Source organism: Cataglyphis hispanica, chromosome 5 (genome assembly GCF_021464435.1).
Source record: "Cataglyphis hispanica isolate Lineage 1 chromosome 5, ULB_Chis1_1.0, whole genome shotgun sequence".
NCBI lineage: Eukaryota > Metazoa > Arthropoda > Insecta > Hymenoptera > Formicidae > Cataglyphis > Cataglyphis hispanica.
Genome location: NC_065958.1, coordinates 4,632,501 through 4,658,584, shown reverse-complemented (window position 1 = coordinate 4,658,584; position 26,084 = coordinate 4,632,501). Strand labels below are relative to the sequence as shown.

Here is a 26,084-nt window from a genome sequence, read left to right as displayed (position 1 = left end):
TTGAAGAAAATTTTGGATAACAAAACTAGACCTATTATAGTTTTTTTTTTTTTTTGCATGCTCGTGAGAAACTTCCAATATTTTGTAAAAAAAAGATTAATTTGCTAATAATATTTATAATAAATGTTTTTTTTATATTTAAAATAGATGTAGCGTTACTTTCCGAATATTCTGTATTATTATTAATTTTTGAAAGGGCTCTTTTGATACACCCTGTATGAGAGACATTGTGATATATCATGGAACGTGTTCGAGAAGCGTTCGTGCCCGGTATTAAAAAAAGCATAAAAACGTAACCTGTTATTTATGTGAGGCTAAAAAAGAGAGATAAAGAACTCAAGAATGTAAAAAGATTTCTCCTTTAAATCATTTCGAGTCCATGCTAAATTTAGACCTGCAGGGATGGTCCAACGTGCCTAAAAGGATGAGCGATCCAGCATTATTGAATAGGATTGCACGCGGTGATTCGCGAGATTAATCGTCCTTCATTAAAGCTCCGAAATTCTTTTCACACTCAGATTTATCAAAAGTTAGTCCCGTCTCACATAGTTGTAAAAAATTTTTATCACTTTCTGTTATTATTTTTTTTTCAGATAAATATTAAATGTCCTTGCCGTTTCATACACACACACACACATAATGTTATCTTAAAAAATGTTTTTAATACTATTAAAATATTTTCACTGTCACATTATTTTTGGATGTCTTGTATTCTGAGGAAAGTATTTATACCGCTGTGTTTCGAATAACTACCGATAGTTACTACAATATCAGTTTCTCGTGGCCATGATATTGTACGTTCAGGTAACGGTAAGTCAATATTACCTCAAGAGTGCGAATGCGGTACCAGTTATACTCGCGGAAATTCCAACATAAACCTACTTACCGGAAGATCCTGGAATCGTGCGTTAATCGCTCAGAATTGATGTGTGAAGTCGTAAAGATGAGTACGGCCACTTATACGTGATTACTTCTCTTTAAAACGATCCATTGCGAGGCAATAACCGACATTGATGAACAAAGCGTGGAAGAGTTGAGAATCAGACATCAGTCTCGAATGTTTTTGATAAAGCATGTATACAATTTCGCTTACGAGCATTTGCAAACGTAAAAAAAAAAATTCTATTTAATGTTGACTTGCATTTATGTAATACTAATCAAAGTATAAGCGCAATAGCAATATCAGTTGAGTCTCCTTAACCTTGCTGCACTTATGCAAGTTCATATAGAAAATTTTATCTCATATGTAATAGATTTTAGCGATATTTGAATACATGCAAATATTTTGATAGAAAGAGAGAAATTAACTTTCTGCTATTTCTCGCAAAACTTTTTTTTAATTTTTGAATTATTTTCTTCTTTAACCTACATCATACTTTTTAATTATTTAATAACTATGTATAAATTTAAGGATTTTTAAGTAATATAATTAAAATGTGCAAAAAATTTTATTTCCATTTTTATTAAAATAAAAAAAATATATGTAAAATAAAGTAATTTTGTGCATGTACATGTGAAAAAGATTGTATTTAAAAAATATTTTTTTTTCTTTCTTTGCAGAATTTTCGAAAAGATCCGCTATTATTTTGGCAACTCCAGCGAATCCATACCCATGTCATTCGTCTTGGGATTCTATGTGAGTCTTGTTGTAAAAAGGTGGTGGGAGCAATATAAGCTCTTGCCCTGGCCAGACAATCTGGCCCTCTTCATCAGCGCGGCTATTCCTGGAAATGTAAGTAGAATCGGCCCATCGAGAAGAAATTTCTTTTGTTGCTTTTTATTTTGATTAAATATACAGCAACGGAGCGTTCTTCTTAGAAGCATAAACGTAGTTCTCATTCGTGAACTGTAGTAATAAAACGGGACCCCATTAGATAAAAATCTAAAGAAATTTTAAGCAAAGTTTGTCTAACGAAATAATGCTTGCTTTCTTTGAATGGGAAGACTCACAGTAGCGTTAATAGATATAGCCTTGATAGTCGTTCGCGTTGCGCTCGGTCTTATTACGCTAATGAATTGCCGTGACACGTTTTGGTGTCGTTAACCTAAGTAAGTGCCAACCTGGTCGCGCTACGCCCAGAAGCGAAAAAATGTGCAGGACGATGATCCTATAATCAGAGGCTTATGGCGGATTTATTCTTTCTTTTTTTTTTGCGTAACTAATATATGAATATGAGAAACGAAAAGCTTCTAATACATAATGTATTATTTGTCAAAGCCTTGACATAAATTTTATTCCATTTGTATGCATAATTAATCTGATTATGATAACTAGAGTCATTTATTTGATAAAACTTAGTTATTTTTGAAACAAAATGCAATCACTTGCACAATTTTAATATAATTGAAGCTATGATATATAAACTAAAAAATATATCTTTTTAAAGTTTTTAATTTTTTACATCGTTTTTCTGCTACAAATGTGCAATATTTAATTATTTATATTTAATAAATCTTTCGAAAAAACATGGCTTATTTTCTTAAATTCTTCGACAATGAATTTCATGGAGAATGAGAGAGCTTCAATTTGGACAGCGGAATGGATTCGATGCAAGCTTTCAGCTCTGGTCAATGACTCAGTATTAGAGTGAAAGTGCAATGTATCGTGGCGAAAAAGAACCTACGATGAACCTACGCGTTGAGCACATTTCGCACATATACACGAATGCATACGAACATTCTTCTTCGCGAAACCGATTTATCATACAATTTAAATCTAGTAAAATATATGTAGCTTCTCTATTGATTAAACATTGAATTAAACTTACACTTTATTTAGTTAACATATAACTCTCAATTACTACCGCTGTTAATAGTCGATCAATCATTAAATGATTTAATCAATCATTATAGTCGGGAAAAGATACAAGCACTTGTACTACCGCATAAATTTTGCTGCATTCCGTTTGTCACCTTTTGACCATTATTTTACCTTTGTTCGAGAAGCATTATCATCTTTATGTACTTCCTTTGTTGATGATTCACGGATTATTTACGATTTTATTATGTAACTTGCCCTCTTCACCTTCCTCCCTTAAATTAATATTAATTTCAGATATGAAATTGAACGGGGTACGCATTTACAGAATGCAATGATTTTCGAGAAAGTACCGAGAAAAAGCGGTTTGATTACACGATGTTTTGCCGCGTTTAGAGCCATTTTTGTTGAAATATTCTTGTAAAATCTTTATAAGCTAGCCAGGGAAGCTATCTCATTACGTTGCAGAACACGATAAAATGTTAAAATATTTTTACAGACATGGTTTTCCAATGTTTATTATTATATACATTATAGTCGAGAAAAGATACAAGCACTTGTACTACCGCATAAATTTTGCTGCATTCCGTTTGTCATCTTTTGACCATTATTTTATCTTTGTTCGAGAAGCATTATCATCTTTATGTACTTCCTTAGTTGATGATTCACGAATTATTTGCGATCTGTCGATTTGCGACATGGTAATGGTTTTGACTTGATCAATAAATTTGTATAGATTGACAAGAATATTTAATTTATATTATTTATAAATAGGGCGCTTAATACATATATGACTGTTAGAGAAAGACAGATACATTTATGTTACGTCGCTAACATAAAGTTAAAATAAAAGAACAATCTCTCGTATTATGATTTAAAACGGTCTCTGATTAATTGGAGGATTTTATTCGAAAATCTGATTCGAAATGCAGCAAAAGGTGCGTACTAATGCATATGCGCGGTGCATCTCTAGGAACGAGGAGCTCCAATGGAATTTTTGCACGTAGGTAGGGGACAAGGTCCTTCAGCCACGGAACAAACTCACAGTTATACGTACACCCGTAGTCATGTAATCGCGTAATACAGTGTTAGATTTGTGAATGAGCGGTACCGCAACGGTCAACACGGGCTGTGCCTTTCATTGAAATCTAATTGGGATGCAGACCCCGAGACGAGACGAGTCGATGTTCGGATCATTTCCAAACTGCCGAGTCGGGCATTTTTACACGCGCGACGTTAAATCGCAGAATTCTGCTGTAGGGAGTACTCATCTTCCGTAAATGTAAATGAAAGATGATGAAAAGGCTATTGAAAAGATAATATAGTATCTGAAAGTCGGATGACGATCCATCTTAGAAAGGGCAGAAATGTGAAGAGAGAGAGAGAGAGGAATTTGATCTTTAGAGTTTAATTAAATATTATTACCATTTCGAAATATTTTTCCATGTGATTGTAATTGTGATCAATAATGCTTGGCGCAATCTTTTATGAGAGCTCTACGTGCCTGAAACGATTTACATCTAATTATTGCTATAAGTAAAGACTGCGAGGAACTTCCGTGGAGATGATCAATTAATTTGTTATTATGAAGTATAGACTCGGCACGCGTATCTCCTCTATCGGAAAGAAAAAGGCATTTTACAGTCACATATTATAAAGACAGTCCAACATTGTTTATAGTTAATTTATATTTCAGCGTCAACTCTAAGTTTCTAAGTAATATTAATGTAATGTGTAAAATAATTAGCCATAGTATTATTTATTTTTTTAACGCATATTAAGCATATAATTTTTTTAACGCATATTAAGCATATAATTACGCATATAATTTCGATTTCTTAACAATAATTTTATTTTATGTATATAAAGTTTTGTAGAAAATCTACAGAATACCTCAATTAATTCGGGAACTATCCAACAAATCGGGTATAAATCCGGTTTTTCATCTTTTTTTTTTATATTATTTTGCAATTACAGTTTCTAACATTCATACGAAAGATCTTTATATCGATACCGTCGTTTATTTCCAATCAATTTGACATTCTGCCAAGCGATTGCGACGGTGGATTATAAAACGCGTGATCGGTTACAAAAGTGCACAACAATGTCCAAGAACAGAAAAAAAATAGCCGGCAGGCGCCACCAGGTTTTCTGTGATTAATACTAGAACAGTTTAAAACGGCGGTGCATGCAGCGAGCGTGGCTGCGGGGGCGGGAGCGTTCGTAATGTCGGGCCAAGGAAACAAGGGGAAAGTATGTACGAGACATGGAAACGTGTCTGGCATTCGTTCGGAAATAAATTTTGAAGTCAACGCCATGCTCGCTGATACCGATTTGTTGCAAATTCATGACGTTTTTATAGAAATGATTTTTATGAATTTTTACGTATAACGTACTGAAACTTCTTTCTTACACGAGTAATTTTACAAATATAAAAGAGAATATGATTAATTTAAAAATTATTTTTAAAAGTTTTACTCTTCAATGAAATTAATAAACATAAAGAAATCAATATATTTTACAAAATATTTTGAAATGCAAACTTATAACTTTTGAAATACATTATTTTATTATTATCAATAAGATAATTTGATTAGATAATTTGTTTAGCTGGAAACTTTTTCCATTGTTTTAACATATACATAATATTAGAAGATATACACATACAATATTTATAGTCAATTAAAAATCTATATTATTAGCAAATTATAAGAAAATAAATAATAAGAAAATAAATATATTAAAAATTACCTCATGTTTATCAACGAGATATATAAAATATAATTAACGTTTATTTGTTTGTCTGTTTTTAGGATGAGCGGGGGCGACTAATGAGACGCAACATCGTGAGGTATGCTGTGCTCGCATACGTCATTACACTGCAAAGAATTTCGCTTCGAGTTAAGAGGCGTTTCCCGACGCTTCAGCATATGGTGGATGTAGGTCAGTAAATTATATTTTTGAAATGTATATTTAAGAGCAATATTAGCACATAAATTACGCAACAGACATACTCTTTAAAAATTCTTGCTTTCTAATATTAATCATAGTGTAATATTTATAATGAAAGCATAGAGAAGAGATGTATTTCGCGAAATATTTTTGATAACTATTGGCTCCCTTTTGTTTATCATAAATGATCTATTAAAAACATGGACAAATCTCTAATTACAAAATTACGATTTTTTATTATATATACTAACACAATCAATAATTACGATGCTGACAATAGTACAGTCATTTGAATTTTTATAATTCGTTAGTTGTCCAGCTATTCTTGCCACTGATGAATGCAACGGATGATGATAATGTCGCACCTGCATTGAGCAGAGGTCGCTTTCTTCTTTGTACCGAAGCTCACGGCTTTCTTATCACATTATATGTCGCCGTTCCATTAGTCGGCGTGTATCGGCAGACAAAGCCGTTCACCACGTCATCCATAAACATATAATATAATGTTACTTCGCCGCGTGCGCCATGACGGCGCAAGGACAGCCTGGTAGTTCTGTCTTTTTCGCCATTCTTTGAATGCAACTGTTGACAATTGCAAGCGATATCACGGTCATTAAAAATCCAATAAGTACGACTATGCTTCTGTTACGCTTGTGCCAAATTATGCATCTTTGCGATTCATTTATAATTCGTGAATAGCGTAGGTGCCAAATTCGATCTCAATTCGATCACATCTTTTTTACATTATTCACGAATTGTAAATAATTAATTGTACATAATTTGATGTTTAACCACAAAATAATAATCTGCAGCGGAACAAAATCATGTGTTGTAGCAGTTAACGCATTAAACGATACTTAATGATAACATTGAATAAAACGCGCGCAATTTATCAAGCGATTCTTTCAGATTATCAATGTTTATTACCCGGACGTTAGATTTATTTTCTGGATTGTTACATTATCTGGATTGTTTCTGCAATATCTATCGTCTTCTTTTAAAAAAACTTGCATGTCGAGACCTTTAATTTTTTTTACACTTGGTTGCGGCAGCGGATGCTGCTCCGTTCCAGAAATAGCTCGCATTTTTCCCATGAGAATCCTGTAAATGTTCCATGAACATGAGAATACCGTCCATCTAGCAAGGAATAAATAGTGGAATCTACGACAAGAACCCCTATTCTTTCGTAGAAATAACTGACTTTATGGCGATGCCGCTAAAGAAATGTACGACGCGTTTACGCGGCAAAGAAGCTCGCTCTCAGGAGGCGAACAGGATCTAACTAGAAAACAAGATCGGTCCGATAGTATGCTCCGTGATAGTTCCATTACTGCATGCATGAAAAATGCATTGCATTTTTTTACAAATAGAATGATGTCATTTTATTTAATTTTATTGGAAATAATCGTTAATATACAAAAAAAAAATATTGATTATATAAACAATGAAACTAAAGCTAAAATTGAGATGCTAAGAATTCTTATGGCATGTGCATTATAGATATAACAATTCACATGTTGTGCAAGCAAAACATTATTCGTATGCATCCGAGGAAGGAATGAGGAAGTATATGCTAAACATGAGGCATATTATAAATTTTATATCAGCTTTGATATCAGCAAAAAAGATAAAGAAACGCATTTTTTGAATTTTAACATTAAATTAACACTTTATTAAATATAAAATATATATGTGTTTATTATTTTCATGACACATTAAATTAATAAAAATAATTAAAATATAAAAAAATAATAAATGCAAATGTATACTTTTTCTTCACATTTTTTAATATATTCTAATATATGTAAAATATATTTAATAAATTGATAATTACAAAATTAGAATTTTTAATATAAATATGCAAAAGCAATAAATTTGTTAGATAAATGTATGCAGAAAAGAAATGCGATATTATAAAAATATTTTCTCTTTGAAATGCAGTTTTATGATAATATTTGTAAATATGAAAGGCGAAATTATAAGCCAGAAAATTGCGTAAAGATGATGCAAAAAGTTATATACATATTAAATCAAGCAAACAACATATTTCCGGTAGAGAAAATGTTACATTGTGAAAGTAAATATGGCATTTAAGCTTAAAATAGAATGACACGTATATGAAAATACAGTGTTTAAAGACAAGTAATTAATTTTTAATCAATTTTTTTTTACTTCTCTATATTTTTAATCAAAATATATAGAACAAAGTTACGCAATGATGTAGAGCAATTTAGTATGACAAATCTTCGAATAATAAATTTTGCAAAACTGACCACGCTCAAGAGATATTTTTTTGAAGAAGACATGCTGGCATAAATATATTGCAACGGATGTCATTCAAAATGATTTCATGCACACTATCAATACTCGGTGACATCAAATATGATATGAAATATTGTCAAGGCAAATAAATATGCCGCTATGACTCGATACATGTTCACTCAAGAAGCACATGAACTAGAAAAGTCCAAAATTTTAACAAAAAAAATATAAATAAACTTAAAATTTTTATTTCTTTCATATTTTTAATAATTTTTGATAAATTAAATAATTGTAAAAAGAACTAACTTACAAACGCGGTAGCTACACATGCTTTACCCACGAATTTAAAATATTTATATTAAGTGTATTATAGCTTGTATTATTTTAAACAAACATTTTGCAATTGTATTTGAAATTCAGCACCGAAGTTCTCCGCGAGAACAGAAAGTCATCTTGTCGTTTGCCTGCAATTGAGAACGATCGTTCGAGATTATAACGACGAGAAGAAATCTCGAAACGTCTCTTGAAAGTAGACGAAATTATCCGTGTGTACCAATTCCTCGGGGAATTACAGTCTGAAAATCATCGGGCGCCACGGCGGTTGTCTTGCTCGCACGCCGGCAGGCAATTTTCACGTGCGTTCAGGTAATTTTCAACGATCGCGCCGACGAGAGACCGCTTAGAAACCGCGGAGCGCCGGCGCCAGAGAAGTTCTTCGTTCTTCTCCTTTTTCTTTTCCTTCTCTGCGTGATCTTCTCGTTTTTCAACGCGGCCAGACCTGCTTCGTGCACACAACATCTCGCCGTTTCTATTCCTGGTGTCGGGCAAGTAGACGTTGCGGGATTCATTCTGCTTGCCTCACGCTCTTCGTCCTGCGCGTCGTTCTTGCATGCCGCTCCTTCCTCTTTTTGCATACAGAAATAACCCAGCACGATTACCAACGATCTGGGAAGCCGCTGCCGTGCGTGCCGTCCGATAAGATAATCACCGGTCACGTCTTCGATTTCCTCGATAAGTCTTCCACGGTCTTTCCGCAGGCCTTACTTCTCTTTTTTCTCTCTCCGTATCACTATCCATTGATTTTCACCGTTAACGCGCGATGCACACGTCCCTCAGCCTTCGTAAATATCACTTAGCCAATCCAAGAGCACGCGAAACTTGTTCATTAATAATATGCCATGCATAGGTAGTGAATGCACTACCTGTGCTAGCAGGTTAATGGTGCCTAGATAGAATTACAATTTTTCTACAGAAAGCCTGTCCATCAATCCGTTCGAGGCGGATCTTGTTAGATTTACTCAGAGCAATCGTCGTATTGCTCTGTCGGATGCAAGATGAAACTCGGCCGCGAGCGATTGTCAAAGTTATCTTGGGATCTGTGTAAGAATCGTTGCAGTTAGATCGCGCGAGACTAGATGTTAAATATAGCCAGTGTAATGGGAGCCATAATCTAGCCGCAACTGCAGGTGGTAATCGGCTAGAGAGAGAGAGAGAGAGAGAGAGAGAGAGAGAGAGAGATTCATCGGTATCACGCCGACGATACGTATTATACGCAGCTATTTCGCTTCCTTCAGCATCTCTGCCAGTCACGAAGGCTATAGGGATCGAGCTGCTAGGGATCATCATCATCATCATTATCATCATAATCATCATTATCATCAAGATCGTAATAATTATCATCATTGGTAGCGTCCTCAAGCTGGGGCCATGGTCGGCGAGAGCAGAGCAAGAAATTCAAGAATTCGTTTCTTCCCTTCTTTTTCTTTCCGTCTTCCTTTCCTCTTTTTCCTTTCTCTATACAAGTTTGACGGACGGTCGTAATACGCTGATGTGCGCGCAGCACGCGTTACCTATATTTAGAACAAATTATTGTCCCAAGCAGAATTTCTCCGCGATTATACCGAACGATTGACGGCGCGGGCTCAATCGGCAAGAAAATAATTACGTCCGGATATAGTAGCTTTGAGAGCACATATACTTCCATCAGATAAGGCAGAATAGACTGGCCGCGGTAACGAGTTTCAAAAGATTTTCACGGTAACCGAGATAAAATAGAGAGAAAGAGAGAGAGAGAGAGAGAGAGAGAGAGAGAGAGAGAGAGAAGAAATCTATGATATTAATTAATCTCACGAAGGCTATATAAAAGCGACTTTTTACGCGCAATTGTAAGCATAGTAAAATTGCATAGTAAAATTAATGTTTTCTCGCAGCGGATGTTATGAACGCCGTATTTTATCTAAGAAGTAAAAACTATCAAAGTCTCGAAATTAACGTTTCGTGGATAATGAATTCCTCTTCGGTTTATTCATAGAATTCTTCTCGAGTTCCTCGACGAACAGTTATATTGTATGACTGGGTCACGTAAACTCGGTTATATCCTCAACTGGATGCTTCAAAAGAATGGAAAATCTATGAACTTTGTCGAAATGTAACGCTTCGTAGAGATCGGCCTTGGAGAAGGTCGGATCTTGACCGTGCTCATCTAAATGAGGGAAACGAGAGAACGAGGAGAAACGCGTTGGACTCCTGGAATATAAGATTTCTTAATCGTTTGACGGCCGTTGAACCTGTCGCATAACATATGCGAGAATACGATGCATTCCCCTGCCCCTCTTTCCTCCCTGCCTGGGCTGATTTATTCGCAATGCAAAAAATTATGAGAGAATAAAATTACGAAATTTCTGATTATCATTTAAAACAAGAAATAATTTTTATTTTTTATTTAACAGCTAGATATTTAACCGCCAATTGCTCGGTGTCATTTTATTGACAACAACATTTTTATCGCGTTTAAAAATAATCGCGTTTTACAGTTAATTAAACATTCTCAATTCCCATTCATTGCATTTGCAAGTACATAATTAAGGATGCGAATCAGTTAGACATTGGCAAATTACATTTGATTAACGCGGTTCGCACAAAAGTTTCGCTTCCACGTTATAGAACAATTAGGAATGCCAGTCACTTCTTTTACTGATTCTTTTACTGTCTGCAGAATGTAAACTGATTTAAATATATAAATATCTTTTCATTCTAAAAGTGAACTTGAAAAATTTATAAACGTTATTTATCGAAATAATTACACTTACTATAATATATAAATATATAAATATATAAATAAGATAAATATATTAAATAAAGTTTAAATAATGCAAATATATCATTATTCTTAAAATGTATTAAAATTTTTAATACTTTGTTATAAAATATGGAAATATCGCGGAAATATTATATAAAAAAATTATATATTATGTTACATTGTCAAATTTACATATATATATATATGACAGTTATGTTGTTTGATTTATTAGTGTATAGAATTATTAAAATTTCTACTTTAAAATTTGCGACAGAACTCGTGTACAAGAAGATTCCACTCTTAAAAAAGACATGTTAAATCGACTCGCAAGTATTGTTGCTTCTTTTCCTCAATGTTGATTGGTTATTTCAATATTACGCTGTACATTACTTCATATATTAATAAAAATCTGTCATGGCTGCATATAATATTTGACAATTCAAATATTATATATATAATTTTGATTTAATAGATTTTGAGAAAACAGATAATACATATTAGTTATATATATTATTATATTACATATAACTAATTTTATAATAGTTATATGTATTTTATAATAGATGCCCTAACCGCGTGCCCTAACCGCGTGCCTTACTCGCGTGTCTTACTGTCGTGCCCTAATAGAATGCCCTAATATAATGCACCGTAGGTTGCTTCCGTTGGGCCAGTTGGACTTACCTTTCGTTGATCCTGGCCATATTAAATTAACTCTGGCTAAGTTTAGCCAGAGATGTAGCCTCGACCCCCTATCAGAAGTCAATGAAGAAAAAAAATTCCTTCCGTTGCCGGCTAATTATTGTCGCCGTGGTACATAATTTTATGCTCATTTATGACATAACAGTTTGTCATGCATCGTTTCAATAAATTGCAAAATTTAATATATGAATAATTTGACTGAAATTGATTGTGAAGTAATAATATTTAATCGTAATAAAATAAAATTAAATAAAATTATAAAAATATATAAAATAAAATTAATAAATAAAATAATTTATATTAAAATAAATTAATAAAACATTTGTGTCATATAATTTGAATAATTTGACTGAAAGTCAAATTATCAGTCAAATTTAATAATTGATTGTGAAGTAATAATATTTAATCGTAATAAAATAAAATTAATGAAAATTAATTAATAATATAGGATTTATATATGTAATTTATATTAAAATAAAATGAATAAAACGTTTGTTGTGCCACATGGATAATTTGACGATTTAATTGATTGAAATAACAATGTTTAATTTCAATAAAATAGTTATACTGTCTATATTATTTATTTATTTTATTTTATATATTTTTATAATTTTATTTAATTTTATTTTATTACGATTAAATATTATTACTTCAATCAATTATTAAATTTAATTGATAATTTGACTTTCAGTCAAATTATTCAAATTATATGACACATAAATGTTTTATTAATTTATTTTAATATAAATTACATATATTATGATAAATATTGTATATTATTATAAGATTAAATATTATTATTTTAAACAATGATTAAATTTGATTGATAACTTGGCATTACATTGACTAAAGTAAAATTATATTAAAACGATACGTGACAAACTGTCTAAGCTTTTATTGCTATGATAATAAAGATGGATGGGCTATGAAAAATTATGACAAAATTGGCGCAACATCACAATAATTATCAATATTTCATATCGAAATATGAATATAAGAAATATGAATATAAGAAATAAAGTTATTAGCATCTTCTACATTAAATAAATTAAGTAAAATTAAAATAATTAATATAATTTAAAAAATATTTTATATTTTTTAATTTTTCGTTTTAATTTATATTTTAAATTATATTTCTAATGTATTTTAATATATATTTAAAAAGTCTATTAAAAGTTATTTGAGTGCATTTATTCTAGCCCATCCATTTTGAGGCAACGGATTTATTTACAATCTACAATCTACATTTGCATCTACAATATCTACGAATCCGTCACCTCAAAATAAAATAAAATTTATCACTCACCGGCACTGATGCGCAACAGCGGAGATTTGGTCTTGAGGCTACGTTGTCTGCAACACACAAATATAAAATCCAAATTATAGCAAGTTTAAAGTAATTATTAATATTTCAAAAAATTATTATTGTGCGCATCGAATTTTATATCCGATGCGTACAATAATAAGAAGGTATGTAAATATGAAATAATTTTATAAATTTTAAAAAAGAAATCTATTTTAAATAAAAACTTTTATAATATTAGTTTCTCTTGTTTAAACTATTCAATAATGATCGAATCGAATTAATGAGTGTGCGGGATTTATAATAATTAATATAAAAATAATAATACTCACCCTTGGGTTGCTCCGCCGGTGCAGGATGCCTCTCCTAGGCCTCCTCTTCCTCTCAGGTTGATTCACACGCGCGATATTTTAAACGGCACTCCCGCATTTTGATTAAAAGATATTTCCGCACTTGTACGCGCGATACTTTGAACGACACTCCCGCACTTTCGGCATGATTAAACCCCGTTTCACACGAAAATCGTACTGCGAGTCGACAAATACGTCTTTATTGCTCGAGCGTTGCTGAACGAATGATAATAAGGCTATAAGTCGTAAGACGTTAACAATAGCGCGCTAATGTTTACATCGCCAAGGCCGGAATACAATGTTATTGTTTCGCGGCCGAAAGTATGTTGCGTACTATGACGTATATACGGTGTCGAATATTAAATAATACAAGTATTATAAATTATAGATTAATTATTTAATAAACGATTTATATATCATGGAGCTTATTATTATGTTAATCATTATTCGAACCTGCGCTTTGACTATTTTATTATGCTTTCTCAAGCCGAATCATATTTAAATTATCAAAAAATCGAATAACGATAAAATATGAAATATAATTAGAAATCAAGTATTTTTAAAGAAATAATTATTGTAATGTATTGTAATTGTATTTATAAAGAGAGAAAGAGAGAGAGAAAGATCGCGATAAAACAAAGATTTACAATTTTGATTCTAATCATTTCGATTCTTGATTAAAATGTCACGTAAAATACGCGTTTCGGAATTTATCCATTATGATATAATTAATTATTATTAAGTATTATTCAAAATTTAAATTGTACGAAAGATAATTAATTATTTATGATATTAAATTATTTCCCGATACTTGTCGCGTTGATAGAGAAATTTGATGAAGTGTCTCGCGTTCTACTTCCTTACTGTTTGAGTATCGCCGTGAGAATAATAAAGTTGTAAGTCATAACACGTTAACACTAGCGCGCTAATGTTTACATCGTCAAGATCGTTTACCATGTTATGTTTTGATTATTCGTTGCCGAAATATTTTCCGTACAACGACGTATATACAAACGGTATAAATTATACATGTATTTTAAATTATAAATCAATTATTAAATTATCAATTAATATATTACGGAGTTTATTAAATCGATACTGGCAATATTGTTACCTCTTTTTTGCGATGCTAATTGATTATCTCGACGATGCATTAAATATTACTTTTATATCAATAAAAGCGTGTCATAACTGAGCGATACATTTGATAGTTTAAATATTAAGTGGGTATGTAATTTTTATTTAATTTATTTTGAAAAAGTGGAAAACTAGAATTAAGTAATTATATACACATACACATAAAATAAATGGCCCGCGCGTAGCGCGCATTTATAGTATCCTAGTCTTTTTATAAAAAAAAGAAAAAAAGAAAAGAGTTTACAAAAAATAAATTTAGGTTTGCGAACCAACATATTAACAATAAAATGATTAAAAACAATGTGTAGTCTTTCAAACAAATATTTTATTATTATTAATTTCTCTCTTTACTCGTTCAACGATTCTTATATAGATCGTTATTTTATCATAGAAATTAATCCCAGATAGAGTTTTGCGATCTACTTGACCATGAAATATTTCATGTTTCTCTTATGGACAAAGAAGTTTATGAGTACGCTTTTGTCGCTCGGATGATAGTGAAATCGTTAATGGCTCGCCATGTGTTGTACAATTGCGGGGATCGACCATGCACGTGAGCGAATAATGCAGGGGCGTCGATTTTCTCTTTGGCAGACACGGTCTATTGATATCCACCTCACATCCGTCGCAACACGCGCATCGAGTAGTTCAAAGTTGCTCGTCTCTAATTACGCGAGAATATTTCCTAATCAGTGCGTTTTCACTGGCGCCAAGTCCGCGACCGAGCTCGGCTACAAATGCACTGCACCGTCAGCGCAACAGAAAGTACCATTATTCATATGCGAAAGTTATTTATTATTACGCGCGAGGAATATCAATAAATTAAAGTAACTTAAAATTTATGTTGGTCAAGTTTTTTACTTTACTATTTTACTTTTCCGTGGTTTTTCTTTATTTTATTTTTTATTCTTTTCTAATTTAATCTTATAGAAATCCTCGTAAGCCAGCACCCTTACCACAACAAATTATATATTATATATAAATATTAAAATATTAGTTAAATACTATGACAATTTTTCAAGATAAAACGAATATATATGTTTATTTTGAAAAAAGCATAGATTTTTTATTATTAACTTATGAGTCTCATTTTCTTATTATTACTTTGAATAAACGATATATAACACCAAGATATCATCATATCTATTTAAATGCCCCAACATCGAGATTCCTTTCGAGACACTTTTACACGGAACATCCGCATTCGTGAGTTTCTGCGTTGTAAACTGTACTTAAAAAGTGCGGACCGGATGGGAGACTGGTTTCCTCCGAAAGATGCTTTTCAGCATCGTCATGACGCTAGCAAGGGTACGAAGAGCGAGAAGGAGACTCGGTATATTTTTTACTTTCATGACGACCTTGCTTGTCGAGAGAGAGCAAGGATCCCCGCGTTTATTGACCTTTGCCGAGCATCCTTCTACCTGGATTCGTTGTGCATTGAGGTGTTCCATCTTGTTTCTCTATCTTGCTCATCTTCATCTGCAACCTGGGATGGTCCCGGGAGGTAAACATTCTGCTAGGAACGAACGAGCCCACTTCTTCTTGGTTGTAGTTGTTTTATTTGAACGCGCTTGGATGCAACTTTTTAGAATCTTGCCCTTTTAGAATCTAGCGTCGAGTAATCATTTAAAAAAAAAGTTTTATTTTATAGAGGCACAATTGCATATTATAATTTTTGCATTAACATCGTTTTTATTTGCTATTAATTATAGGTACATATATTTCTAGGTTAAAAATAATTTGTGAAATAAAAAAAGAGTTAAATTATGGACTGTTTAAAAAATATTATAAATTATTTGTTATATTATACATTAATTGCACCTCAGATATTCAAGCAGGAACTGCTTCTTCTTCTTATCCTTTCTATCTGTTTTTATTTATCCTATATATTCTGACTAATTACATAAATATTCATCTATATTTAGACTTCGAAGTATTTTCCTTATGCATTCGTGTGTAATTTAATTCTATGTTCTATAATTATATTAACTGTTTATTTATATCGGTCGAAGCATAAGTGCTACGAAGAAAGCTGGTTCAGCTAATCCAGATTTAACGATCGCAGATTCAAATGCTAATTACATACGCATCAAGTTTTATATGAAATGTCACGATATATCGGAGCCATGATCTCCACTGATACACAGTCATTATGATTTACGAGCTGTAATTTAATGTAAACAACTACGGGGTCGAAGAACCACCCATACATACGATCAGACGCTTTCTTCTTAATTAACGTTGATTTGCTTCTATTAACAGATACTAACGGCATTAAGTAATTCTTATCTCCAGAGAAGTAGGTAGATACTTTAGGTAAAAATGGCGCCATGTCGTTTATTTTGCCCGGTGTTTTGCTTCAACCGGTAAATTTAACACCGACGCGAAAATTAAGTGGACATCATCCCATGAATTCGTGCTACGCATTAAAACCTGTGAAAGTGGATATAAATTATCTTCATGGAGATCGACGCTTTCGACATTTTTGAGGCGCACGGCGCCGCAAATGTTTCACGCGAAAATTATAAACCGTCGACAAAATGTAATATGTGACAGTGCACGCACACACAGATATATTAAATTTTTTTTTTAATATTGATTGTTTTTTAATTACACCATGTGCTGATGCTTTGCGTCATCGTTTCAATATATTTGTAATACGGTTTTACACACATTTGTATGTCGAGCAAGGATTTTTCAACATTCAACATATCTGGTCCTCGCTGCCAATAACGTATCGCGAAAGTCGAATGAGTCATTCGATGAGTTATCAGCCGTTACGTTCAGTAGCTGCCTGCAAATTCTCGGGCTCATTGCGCACGATGCCATATGACTCAAGGTCGTGTGACGAATGGGGCGAGCTGATCACATATCGAATCGATCGATCACTTGGTAACGATTTCAGTTTGAATATTCTGCGATGTATGCAGGTGTTTTTTTCAATGTACACAGCAAGATATACATATATTTTGCGCTTAAAACGCTTTTACAATAATAAAATATTTTGCATTCATTTTTTACACGTATTTTCTACATTATATGTAATTTTATTTTGTCAAATTATTATTTTTTATTTTGTAGAAATTTTAATTATATTATTTAAATATATATTGATTTGCCTACATATATAAATGCACACATATAAACAATAAAATTCTAACAATATGCAATTTTTGAAACATTTTTTATACGGAAGAAATGATAATAATAAGAGGTGTGCTAAACATGTACTTGAGTTTAGACTACACAAGCTCATATTGCAGAAAAAAATGAATAAAAGTATAATCCATCACGAATAAAAAATTTTAATGTTATGCGTTTAAAACATATAAAACACATAAAACGCTATATCTGATCCAACTATCATACGCTAGCTGAATAAAAGAACATGTACCGTCATTAATAATCTATACGTGTCTATCGGAGTTTCTTTCATCTCAGACAATTTCTTCGATCAACGACTTGTTAGAGTGACGCCACAAGTTATTTTGATACATATCCGCAGCAAGGTTGCTTTATTTTTTCGGTCATCGCCCCCCCAACTAAGTTACAGATGTACGTTACTTTTTCTGCATGCCTTCGAAGGAAATAACAATGTTTACTCAATTGGACAGCAATCGAATTATTGATACTTTCTGCGATTGCTACTTTAAAATAATTTTTTTTTTCAACTATCATCGCACCCGATAGAATCTAATTTATCTTATTGATACGTTCCAGAATATTGTTTGCATGTTATACATTATATTAATTAGGAAATAAAGCAAAACTTATCTGACTGGCAATTTCACTTCGGTTTCAAAGAAATTATTATGCAGACAATGGGTATACATATCCGCGTTTTGTGTTGAATGTTTATTCAGTTTTATATACGAGTCTATCTTAACTAAAACAAACGCGCACGACTATATACATATAGAATCTATATGCGCGAAAGTTAGCGAAAGATGCTGATTATTTGATAATCCGTTAATCAACGAACCGTACTAGTGAATGTGTTAATTAACGCGAGATCGTCGAGGCGCGGACTTCGCTGACTTACTGCCCTGTGATATCGATCGCGATTTACGATATACAAGACGTTCATATCTCGTCGAGGAAATTTTTCAAACAGGGAAAGTTCGTGTAATTATACAGCTTGCTCAGATGTCCGAAAATGTCTTCTCTCTCAAGTCGGACAAATAATGAAGCAACTCATGTTTGATCATCGTTTTTTTTTTCTTAGGTCTGATGATGGAATCGGAGAAGAAAATCTTCGAGATGATGAACAAGAAGGCAGCCATGTCCAAGTACTGGATGCCGCTTGTCTGGGCGACTAACATTATCAATAGGGCGCGGAAAGAGGCCCTGATTACTAGCGATCAAGTAGTGCAAACTCTTCTTGTCGAGCTCAGCGATATCCGGAAGAGGCTTGGCGCGCTGATTGGTTACGATACTGTTTGCGTTCCTCTAGTCTATACTCAGGTAAATATCTCTCTAAATAAAATCAAATTACGTTATAATTGAATGCGCCAATGATTTGTTATTAGAATTATTATGGGGGTTCAGTGAAATATCTTTGCTTTATATGTATATATAAATATCTGTCTAACAAATCTAATAAATTCACAGATAAGTATAAGATATCAGATTAATTAAATTGATAAAATGTAAGGAAACAATAAATGAGAGAAATAAATCTAGAAGACAATGGTTCGAAAATACTGCTTATAAATTTATTTAATACTTCCAAGAATATGAAATCCTGTTTAATTTTATTTATTGTATTTTTTGAAAGGAGGAAGAGCAAAAAAAATATTTAATATTTTTATAATCTTTTCTGTCCATTTTTTCTTATGCTAGCTGTGAAAAAAAAAACAATTATATAGCGATAATGCTACTTGTTATTGACAAATATCGAATATATTACGTGAATGCCTTCATCATTCTCATTGATTGTGTCATTATTACGCTTTATAAGCGCCACGAGCGTGATGCATTATGTAATTCTTCGACGAACAGTAGCCAATGCATTATTTACATTTTATTTGCAATTTTAAATATTAAATTGAGCCGTGGATAGGAAAATCCACTGTCATTTATATATATATATATATATATATATATATATATATATATATATATATATAACATACATATATTAATGCCAATATTTTATTATCTCAGAAGTAAATTATTTAGTCATTTTTTGAAGCAAATTAGTTAATTAAATATATTATGTTGTTTTGTTTGATTAAAAAATAAATAACACACACATATATACATATTGTTTATTATTGATTAAAATTAGAAATATGAGCAGAAATATGTCTTTGTAGCACGCAATTTTTTTAAACAATTAACATGTTAGACAATTGCACAATCTTGTTTATCTTATTTTTATAATTTTAATTCTCTTTCTATCTGCTTTAAGGATTTAAGATAATAAGTAGTGATATTAAGTAGTTGAGAGTGAGATTGTAAAGTAGATTCATTCTCGGAAAGACATGTTTCATGTTCGCAATTAGCCGGCATGTATTGTGCAATTGTAATTGTTCATTAACTAACTTTCATAAATTGTTGGATGTACAAATGCTATCTTCGAAGAACTAAAACTGCGCTATTTCGTAAATCTAGATGAGCGTGATGTGTCAGCAAGCTCTGCTCTTTATTATTTAATATGTATGTGTGTTTTTACTTCTCTATTTCTAGTATTTCTAAATGTTTTGTTTAATTTATTAACTTAAGTATTATTAGATCATACGCTTATTAATATATTGCAGTATTTGAATATAAAATCTCAAATAAATAAAAATAGAAATTTTGGTGATTAAAATAATATTTATAAAATAATCAATATATTTATAAATCATAAAAAGAAATAACAATATTGTGTACGTAAAATTACTATAAAATAATTATTTTATTTTAAACGAATTGTTATTAATTTAAAAAACCAACAAAGCAATGCTGCATTTAAATTTGTATGCCTGTGTGTGTATGTGTGGATATAATCTTTTCTTATGTTTAAATCATGATATAAATCTTTCTCAAGACGGTGGTATTATTTGATGTACTTCGTGAAATCGCAAAATGATTACGCGTAATTACCGTAGAGTATTCACCGAATAATGATACATACGTTGAAGATTACTATACCCGTTTTGCTCGCTGTTATTGCACATGTCTGCGTTTACATTGCAAATGCGTTTTTGCTTATTCGTGTAACAAACAAATTTTAAGAAGCTGTCTTGATATAATTATATGGATCGCATTATTAAAAAAAAAAAATATTTAATTCAAATCTGACATAGTATTTTCCGTATATAACATATAATAAGCAATTTTTTAAATATATTCATATTTTTTATATTTGAATATATTGTATTTAAAAAAAAAAGATATATTAAAAGACATGTTAAATAATCTTTAAATATTATTAAAGAACAATTTACAATACAAAATAGCACAGTTATGAGTATACTTTGAAAGAAAATACACTTACAGCATGTCAATAAAAAACAATATGTCAATAATTAAGTTTAATTGCACATTGGATAATTATGGTTGACAGCATATTTATTATAATATATACATGTAATGTAATAAGTTTAATTAAAAACAACCTGCCAGTCAACCAACGGATGCAGCGCGGATAATGAATCGCGCATGAAACACGAAGCCAATACGCGTTGCATGGTCAAGGCCGTCAAGAGAGTTGAACAGTAATTTTACCGCGATACGTCACGCCTTCAAGAATAATTTCGCGTTACATTCGAGAGAAGAATCTCTTGGACCTGATGATTCCAAAATGTTCAAAGTCCATATATGTGTGTGCGACATTTTTTCTTTCGTTATACAAGTCGCGTTATACTTTTGCATAAACTACTGTTTCCTGGTAACCTTCGATGAGAAAGGCGGTGCCCGTGACGACCTTGATATTCATTCATTAAACCTGTTTGCCTGCACTTGCACGATAGAAAGAGAAGCGACAAGATAGCGATAATCTCTAACGAAATCCACCGGACTTCCGGCGGGAAACCTAAATTGTTTTCAATCACAATTTTTCTTTCCGTTAAAAAAAAAACTATGAGCTTTAAATGAAATAAACTATATTATCTGTTAATCTTTTTTATTATAATTAACATTATTAGCTTTTTTTCAAAACGATGATTGCAAATAAAAAAGTTTCGCTCATCAAAGGCAGCGTTTTTTATCATAATAATGTAAGAGGAATTTCTTGACATAGAGATCTCAATATATCATATTTTCAGGTGGTAACATTATCGCTGTACGCCTACTTCTTCTCAGCTTTACTCGGTAGACAATTTGTTGCAAATTCTGGAGGCGCCGGGAAGTATGAGGAGCCGGACATGTATTTCCCGTTTTTCACGACGTTGCAGGTGATTATTAATAATTGATATCATCTTTATCGATTGTGGAATGTTGTATATAGGAGTTTTTCTGCATAACGTTTAACGATTTTTCATAAATGCTTAATATTTGTTCTTACAGTTTTGTTTTTACGTCGGATGGTTGAAAGTCGCCGAGGTATTAATTAATCCTTTTGGCGAAGATGATGATGATATCGAATTGAACTGGCTGATTGATAGGCATATTAAGGTACATGAGATAATCATAAAAATTATAACTTTATATTTAAATAATCTATAAACCGTTACATTATTATTTATGAATATATTTTTTTTTGCTTATAATATTATCTCAATATAGATATTATAATAAAATATTTGTGCACATGAAAACATATTTTAGCTACGTATTTTAGTTTTCATATTCACTCTTCAATGTTTTATGTTAATGCAGTTTTTTCTTATCTTGCCATCATGTTTATCGTGTAATAGGCGGGTTATATGATCGTTGATGAGATGCACGAGGAACATCCGGAACTTTTGAAAGATCAATACTGGGACGAAGTCATACCCAAAGATTTGCCGTATACAGTCGCCAGCGAGCAATATCGAAAAGAGGAACCCAAAGGCTCCGCGGAGCATTACAAAGTAAAAGATAGCGATGCTCTTTATGCAAATGTTATGCTAGGCACACAGATTCATAGTCACGTTCACCATCGTAAGAGTCATCAGGATGATATGTACGCCGATTACGTAAGTGAATTATTCAGGCGCGATATTGAAATGATTTTATATAAGCAGTAAAAAAAAAAAAACACTTTGCTCTTATATTTACAGTCTAAACATAATTATTATTTAAAATATTAAAAAGATATTATGTTCAATTAGTATATGTTCTCTATAATTTTATAATAATTTTAATATTAAATGTTGCACGTTTATCAGGAAAGTGTGGACACTCCGTTGGTAGAACGAAAGAAAAACGGATGGTTCCAACGGCAGATTACTCGAATGGGCTCGGTACGCAGTTCCTCGACCACGTATAGCAGTGGCGGTGGTTTCTTTGCAAGAAACAGACATAACAGCGTATACAGCAGCCCTGAGACCGGTGGTCTCCCGCAAACAAATAATCCCAATCTCAAAATGTCTTTCTACGATCGTCTCGTGGGACGCAAGAGCATTCGTAGTCAGCGAATGGGTCGTCAAGGTATGTATATTGAATGAAAAGACGATAAAGGGAGTTTAACAGTATATGACAAGTAAAGATTTAATAAAAAGCAAAATGACATTGTGCGGTAAATTGTTGCATGAAACTTTATGTTAACGACGACGATTCGTTTCGAGACGTTATATTATGAATTACATAATATTTTTATATATATAAAACAAGAATTTATTCCGTAATAATATTATTAATATTATATATGTATATCAATTTATTATTTTAAATTTATATGAAATTTAGAACGACATAGAAATATTTACAATAAAAGAAGCAATTACGCATCAGCAATTCCATCTTTTTTAAATAATTTTATACGAAAGGAAAGAGATATATACTATATTATTGCATATAAAATGTTTTTAGTAAGATCAATTATTAAATAAAATATATAGCAATGTTTTTTTATGCAAAATTATTTCAAAAAAAAATAAAATGTAAAAAATTTTTTTCATCATTTCCTTTTTTCGTTCATATCTTCACAATGCTGGAATGTTGCTCATCTCGTTAACATGTTTTCAAAGACTACCCGGCAGTGCGCGGGTGTTTCCAATAAAAGATTTTTTCCTCTAGCAATGAGTCACGACTCGTTTTAAAAGAAAGTCTCAAGGAATCGCAAGCTTTTCCTTTATTACTTCTGCGTATACGCGAGATTATGCAATGTTTGATCTTGTGCGGGCTCCGGGATTTCCGCAATTTCTGCAATTATTTCTCTCGCGTTCTATAATAAGAAAACTCTCTAAAGAATCCTTGTACCTCTTTCTTTTCTTTTTTTTCCTGGTATGTCTTGATAAGAAAAAGACTGCATATTAAAATATTATATCCGCGTAATTATATTTTCTCCAATAATGACAATAATAATTCGATGCGCCTCTTGTGTGGCGCCAAACCAATAAATTCTCTAAAATTCATTGCCACGCTTATGGTGGCACCGTCTCTAGACGGGAAACGTATTACAATCGTTAACTTAATCAGCACAATGTCATTATCTATTTTCTACTTACGTCCTCGAGATCTTCCCGAATCCGGAATCAGATGTCGCTCTAACAGCCATGGCGATTTGCTTTTAATTACAGGTACTCTGACGAAGTTGAACTCAGTACCAGTATCCCTGAAGAACAGGCCGCGCATACCGACTCCGGATGTGACGAAGGAGGTGGTTGACCGTGAACACAGGCTGGCATTGTCGGCCACCAATGCGGCAAACATCGGCGCCGGTGTGGTGGGCGTGATACCAGCCAATGGTCATTATCCAACCGATCTGTCGGTGGTTGTGCTGTCGCCGATACAGGAAACGGAAAGCACACCCGCTTCAGGAAAATCTGGCGCGGCGGCCTTGGCGCAGGCCGTACTTTCGCCAACGTTGACAGGTGCCGGTTTGATGACGCCAGTCACCTTGACGCCAGTCACCATGAGCCACCTCACGCAGTTGGGTCTGATGACAACGGCAACGACGACGGTGCCGCATATTAATCAGGGCAACAGCGTCCAGGCGACGTTGACGGAAGTCAATAGCAGCGAGGAAGAAGGTAGCGGAAGTGGCAGTAGTAGAAGCGGAAGTATCACCGGCCACGAGGATCGCTCGACGCCGTTGATCGACAACAATAACAGTCCGATGGGTAGCAACGGCAGCTCACCCACTTTCGACAGTTACAACGATCGTTCGCCGATCCTAATGAAACCTGAGAATCTAGGCTACGTCGTTACCGCCTTACCCGGCGCGCAAAATATCGCGGTGGCGGACGCGCGAGGTAGACGATCGGCATCGCTGCCTGGTCCTCCGCCGATCATTCAATCTGCTCGCGACGATAGAAGCATGTCGCTACCGCAATCTCCGGGATTGCATTCCAGAGAAATTCGCACTGCTTCGAACATCCGGGATGGTCTCACCATCATGGATAGACTTACGTCTGGCAATCAGGGCATTCGATCGAGGACTAACAGCTTCGGTCACGATCTTTCCAGATCTAATCAACGGCTCCAGGATACGTCGAGAAAGATCAGTAGTGTATCGTGTACCAACGCGTCACTCTCGAGCGGCTTGGGTTCAACGTCCTCGACCTTGTCCGCGAGTATGCCTCCCGCGTCAACTGTCGCCGGTAGGGACAAGAGAGGTGAAGTTTATGTTTGATGGAGAAAATCTACAACACGGATTTTAACTCGTTTTGTTAATTAGAAAATACAGAGAACGCCTATTGACGTTTCACATTCATCTCCGTACGTTCTGTGTACGATGTATATTGTACGATGTATGTGTATGATGTATATTGTATATGCATTGCATATAGCATCTATATGGAAACTATTTCCTCTTGATTTAGTATCGACGAGATTATTTACGTATCAATTTTGCCTAAAAGTATATCTCGTGTTTTCGTTTATAGAAAACGTAGTAAAATTTTATGCTTTTATAATTAAAACTCTTGTTTATTTTCTCTTAATTTTTTATTTATTTGTAGAGGTAACTCTTTTTAACAAATGCGAGAGATAATATGAATACTCTGGACAAATAAGGAATAGCTCACGCCATTCTGTTTTCTATAGTTTCTTATCTATTATATATATATATATATATATATATATATATATATATATATATAATAGATAAGAAACTATATCTTTTAAAATGTCCTATGGTTAAAATAAGAGAATGATTCAAACGATCTGCTGCAAATAACATTGGCAGTATTTTTACGATATTTTATCTTTAACGAAGAATTTGTAGATCGCACATCGCTAAGTTGTAAATAGTAATTTATATATATGACTCGTAAAGATCAATCTTATAAGAACATATATTTAAATAATTGTTATAATGTTCATGAAATTTTTTCGACACAAGTGTAAGATGATAGTTTTTAGTAAGGGTTTCGTGGAAGAAATCGAACAGTTTATTATAACCGATTATTGGTTATTTAATTGCATTCATGGTAAACAGATGTAATATCTTTAAAGTGCTTTGACGATTTA

The 26,084-nt window shown here is 32.7% G+C and overlaps 1 protein-coding gene across 1 annotated transcript in view; it reads left to right on the top strand.

Moving 5' to 3' along the window:
- The window catches only part of LOC126850109 (bestrophin homolog 15), a 48,319-nt gene extending 22,630 nt beyond the window's left edge, over window positions 1-25,689 (top strand). Inside the window, exons 3-10 of the mRNA XM_050592790.1 lie at window positions 1,561-1,732; window positions 5,572-5,701; window positions 18,766-19,004; window positions 21,794-21,922; window positions 22,035-22,142; window positions 22,385-22,645; window positions 22,838-23,099; window positions 24,191-25,689. Of these exons, the coding sequence (XP_050448747.1) occupies window positions 1,561-1,732; window positions 5,572-5,701; window positions 18,766-19,004; window positions 21,794-21,922; window positions 22,035-22,142; window positions 22,385-22,645; window positions 22,838-23,099; window positions 24,191-25,245 (2,356 nt within the window). The 3' untranslated portion in view covers window positions 25,246-25,689. The remainder of the gene's footprint in view (window positions 1-1,560; window positions 1,733-5,571; window positions 5,702-18,765; window positions 19,005-21,793; window positions 21,923-22,034; window positions 22,143-22,384; window positions 22,646-22,837; window positions 23,100-24,190) is intronic.
- The last annotated feature ends 395 nt before the right edge of the window (window positions 25,690-26,084 follow it).